The sequence below is a fragment of the Sinocyclocheilus grahami genome, unplaced genomic scaffold (genome assembly GCF_001515645.1).
Source record: "Sinocyclocheilus grahami isolate Dianchi unplaced genomic scaffold, SAMN03320097.WGS_v1.1 scaffold2857.1, whole genome shotgun sequence".
NCBI lineage: Eukaryota > Metazoa > Chordata > Actinopteri > Cypriniformes > Cyprinidae > Sinocyclocheilus > Sinocyclocheilus grahami.
In genome coordinates, this window is record NW_015508032.1 from 20,281 (window position 1) to 25,497 (window position 5,217).

Sequence of the window (5,217 nt, forward strand, 5' to 3'; positions counted from 1 at the left end):
ATGTTGTGGTGCATTGACTACACGACATGGTCGAGTGACAGTTCCTATGGTAAAAAATATGGTAAATGTGTGGACTTTTTTACATGATCCCTTTCCCACCATAGGCAAATTTCAAATAACAATTTCATTCATAAATTGGTAACGATCGACTATTTCGCGAGACGGGTGGAAACCCTACCTGTATGTATCTTGAAGTCATCTAAAATCCATCTTTTAATGCACTATATAGTGCTTGTCTTTGGTCTGTGTGGAGTTGCTGGCATTGGGGAAATGATCGCCCGTGCTGATAATGCAGTGGAAATTTCCACCTGTCTTTTTCAAGCCTAGAGAAGCCAAAGCATGACACTGGTTGCATAACAGACACAAACAAAAATAACAGGTTCTTGGTTTATTATATTGTAAATAAACAATGCATGCTATTTAAGACGATTTAAATGCTCTAATTTAACAAAATGCACCACACAAATAAAACAATCATGTACATCATGCACAGTCACTTTTTATGGCTATGCTTTCATTTTGAGGTTTGAAACCATAAGGTTTCACATTACTGCCCTTACTGCCTTCATTTTTCATAGACTGCATTTATATATCTTCTGCTAGTAAAATTTGGTCAGATGCTTGTAACTTGAAGTGGGCCTGTAGTGACTATTAAGGTCACTTTTAAATCTTTAAATCTTTGTTACCACAAACACTGATATGCTTTTACATGGATTCATCATCAAACGAACAAATGCTTCACTGCTAACCTGCTTCAGGACTAGTTATGTTCCTGATTACAGATCACAAATGGATACTGGTTCAACCACTGGATCAATCAGCTGTGAGCCAGATCACATCTATAAAGTAACATGTTTATTTTCCCTGTATTTCCCATTTCAATGAAAAAAAATGTTGTTGTTAAAACTTAATTTAAAAAATACTCTTATACAGAACTGTCCTTAGTAATCACACTTGTCTTTATTGTTGCTTAAATAAACTTTAACTTAAACTTTTTTTACATAAATGTACCTTAATGATTACAATGCATGATTGATTAAAGAATGCAGAGAGCTCATCATACAAGACACGGCATAAATCACATATAAATTACACACTCTGAAGGCTGAAGAAAATCAGTAGTTTTTTTGGATTGTCATATTATACAACCTATAAGTTTTGGATCTACCTAGATACACATTACAGTTGTGTAAAAAGCCAGTGATAAAAAAGAAACAGCACACACAGCAAAATGATTGGACAAGCAGCTGTATATATATGAGTTATGTACAGTATATGTGCGTGAGAGGAAGCCTCTGCCCTCCTCAGTTTCTGTGGCTTCTTTTGTTCTTTTTATTTGTTTATTCTCTTATTCTTATTTTAATAAAAAGTCAATAGAGCAAAGCTCAATAGCCATTTTTGAGTGTGTGGAACAGACACCTGACTGCACCAGGACTGGGTCTATTGGACTGCAACAGCAACAGAAGAGTTGTAGACACATCTACTAGAAGGTTCAAAGCTCTTCCTTTTGTTCTTCCTTCTAACCTACTAGGGGGTTAAAAGTTCTTGAATTTTGTAAATATCTGCATAGATGCTTGCAATGACAGTAACATTTTAGAATTCAAGCATTTCTTTGTATTATTATTATTATTATTAAAAAAAATGTTTTTAATTTAATTTAATTTATGCATTAAGCAGATGCTTTTATCCAAAGCGACTTACAGTGCATTTATTATTATTATAATTATTATTATTTTAACGTTGTTGATTACTTTTTCCAAGTGTCTGGGTATTCCAGAAAGCAAGGTTAACATGTACTTTACCCCCGTACTTTATAAGATTTATTTATTTATTTCAGAAAACTTGCATTCAAATGCATTCTGCAGCGGCATTCCAAAATATTGTCAGCAAACTTTATGGGGCACCAAGTGTGCTTTGCCTAAGCTCACAATATTTTTTATTACTAGAAAACTATTCATGTGTTATGTTAACATTTTAACCGGGGCTCATTGGTGCTCATTCCAGCAAGTGACATATTACTTGATAAAATGCTGACAAAATATAAAATTACATATATTATATATATTGCTTCTTGTTATAAATTGTTAAGTTGTTAAGTAATTTGATTAGTGGTTGGGTGAATCAATTTACTCATTCATTTCTAGCTAACATTTCCTGAAACTAAGGCCTATATGCATTTCTTAAAACTAAACAATCAAAACTACAAACTCGGTGGTAAAAATAAATAAATAATAATAATACCTTTGAAGAGAAATCAAACTCTCTCTTCAATTCTAAATTAGAACTTTAAGATAATTCAGGCTTTATTTTCAAATGGCTCACAATTAAATGTTATTTGTAGAGTTTTGCACAATACATATCATTTCAAACCAACTTTACAGAAAATGCCTGTTTCAGTTATACAATGTCATTGGGCCCCATAATGAACAGGGAATGTAGCATAAATTTAGAAATCTCCTTTAAATCACTCTGAGCTCCAGTAAGCAGCGTGCTGAATTTGTGTTTGCAGCAGTTTGCAGTGTGTTTTTTTTTTGGTCCCACTTTATATGAAGTGGCCTTAACTACTATGTACTTACATTAAAATAAATAAATAAAAAAAAGTACAATGTACTTATTGTGTTCATATTGTATTGCAAAACTCTTTTACTTTTATTGATGTGGGATACGTGTAAGGTTAGGGGCAGGTTTGGTGGTATGGGTAGGTTTAAGGGTGGGTTAAGGTGTCAGGGATGGGTCAACAGTGTAATTATAAATGTAATTAAATACAGATGTAATTACATGCAGGTATTTTTAAAATATAAGTACAATGTAAAAACATGTATGTACACAATAAGTGCACTGTACTAAATTATTAATTTAAATGTAAGTACATAGTTGTTAAGGCCACTTAATATAAAGTGGGTCTGTCTGACTGTAACGAATCATCCACTGAAGGCGAGCGTAAGTGAGAATCCAAGTGCAGTTTATTTACAGGTGATATCCAAACAAGAAACACAGACTTGAACAGACATAGCATGAGCAGACTTGACATAAACAGACTAGACTCACCAACAGCGGGTTAAATACATTCAATACACGACGAGAGCACAATGGGAACATGAAGCTACTTATAGGAAACAAGAGGGTCACATGACAAGAACAAACCAATGGGAAACAAGACACATGACTAAGACAACCAATCAGAACATGACACAATGAACAGGGGAACCAATGGCATGAATATATGAGGGCAAGGGAAGCATGACACAAACAGGAACCATGAAACAATTACAAAATAAAAGACATGGAAAACATGAACATGAAACAAAACACCACATTACACTGACAAATTACATTACACTTTATAAAATATTTGACTGGATGTTAAGCACTGTCAATAATGCCCTGAATATTATTTCTGACATTGCAGAAATTCACCTCAGCAAAAGAAAAGCACAATGAGAGGTAATAAATATTTGTATGTTAATAAAATTAAGGCTAGAATCAAATCTGTTTTATAGTATGCATATAATATGCATGTTTATTTTTTTATTTTTTTAATCAGTACAATACTCTTCACTAACCAGAGTGTCTTTTTTAAATAGAGTCTAAACCTGCAAGAAAAATTGTTCTTCTTGGAAAAACAGGAGATGGCAAAAGCAGCTGTGGAAATACTATTCTCAGTGAACAAATATTCAAAGCTGAATCTTCACCTGAGTCTGTTACAGCTGAATGTAAAACAGGAGTTGCGATGGTTGGTGGAAGAACAGTCACAGTTATTGACACACCTGGAATCTTTGACACGCGTCTTGAGGAGGAAGAGGAAGTCATCAAATCTCGGATCATTAAATCCATTATTGAATGCGCTCCAGCTGTTGATGCCTTAGTCATCGTTCTAAAAGTTGGAAAGTACACAAGACAAGAAAGAGAGACTCTGGATAAAATTGTTGAGTATTGTGGAGAGGAAACCTTTAAACATGCAGTGGTTTTATTCACTCACGGCGAACAGCTAAAAGGTCAAACCATCGAAGAATTTGTTCAGAAAAGTACAAAACTACAGGAGCTTGTTGATAAATGTGGAGGTCGCTGTCACGTTATTGACAATGAACGCTGGAATGACTGTCATTTAGGGTACAGGAGCAACAAGGTTCAGGTGAAAAATCTGCTGGACACCATCGACAAGATGGTGGAAGAGAACGGCTGCTACACCAATGATCTGATGTTAAATGTAGAGGAAGAAATTCAAGACAAGATGAATAGTATGCTTATAGTTCATTTGTCTACAGAAGAGAAACTAGAAGCAGCGAAGAAGATTGTTCTTGAAAAACATCTTATTAGGCTTGCAGGAGTTTCTACAGGGATACTGATTGGTGCTTTTCTGGGCATTGGTGTCGCTGTGGCCTCTGTTGTGGCTTTACTCAAGGCAGCCAAATTAAAAGAAGTAGTCAAAGCAATAGGCATAGCTGTAACTGCTGCAGGCACATTGGCAGATAAAACAGCAGTGGCAGCAGCAGCAGGAGGAACAGCAGCAGTAGGAACAGCAGCAGTATCTGCAGTGGCAGGAGCAGTGGAGGCAGGAGTAGCAGCAGGAGCAGTAGGAGCAACAGCAGCAGCAGGAGTTGTAGCTGTGGAGGCAGGAGTTGCTGCAGGAACCACAGGAGCAGCAGTCGGAGCAACAGCAGCAGCAGCAGGAACAGTAGCAGTGGAGACAGGAGTTGCTGCAGGCGCCGGCATTGGAGCAGCAGCTGGTTCAGGAATCGGTGTAGGTGTGGTATTTGGAGCTGCAGCTCTTGCAGGAGCGATCGGAGGAGGAATCGCAGGATACAAAGCAGCAAAAGAAGCCGATTCTGTGCTTGAAGCCATTAAGATTTCAGCTAAAGTTAATTATGAGAATGCAAAAGAGGTTGTTAAAAAGGCAGAAAGACTGCCTTCTAACGTTTATAAGAAGCTTCAATAGAATTCCTTATTATAAATTAAATACAACTACTTGCTGTTGTAAATCTAATATTTTCATTTACATTTTATAGAACATACTACATCAGTAAATCAAGACAATCTGTTTTCTTAGCATCATGAAAAACAAAATTATAATTATTTGTACACAGAACTGGATGGTCAGTGGTGTTTATGTTCATATGGGTGTAGCCGGTTGATTGGACATTTTTAAAATTTTACATTACTTAATGTGTTAGTACTTGTATATAATGTTTGCTTTTGGTCAGTATTCTTGTCCGATGC

At 35.8% G+C, this 5,217-nt stretch overlaps 1 protein-coding gene across 1 annotated transcript; it reads left to right on the plus strand.

Moving 5' to 3' along the window:
• Window positions 1–1,419: 1,419 nt before the first annotated feature.
• LOC107575750 (GTPase IMAP family member 7-like) lies at window positions 1,420–4,936 on the plus strand. Its single transcript, XM_016262086.1, has 4 exons — window positions 1,420–1,490; window positions 3,410–3,444; window positions 3,585–4,401; window positions 4,507–4,936. The coding sequence occupies exons 2-4, from the start codon at window positions 3,438–3,440 to the stop codon at window positions 4,934–4,936; spliced, it is 1,254 nt and encodes a 417-aa protein (XP_016117572.1). The 5' UTR covers window positions 1,420–1,490; window positions 3,410–3,437.
• The last annotated feature ends 281 nt before the right edge of the window (window positions 4,937–5,217 follow it).

What these genes read in the sequence shown, in the direction of transcription:
- LOC107575750 (XM_016262086.1), top strand. An exon ending in TCTGTTGTGGCTTTACTCAA is followed by an intron (nt 4,402 to 4,506) that starts GGCAGCCAAATT and finishes AGGAGGAACAGC; the next exon opens with AGCAGTAGGAACAGCAGCAG.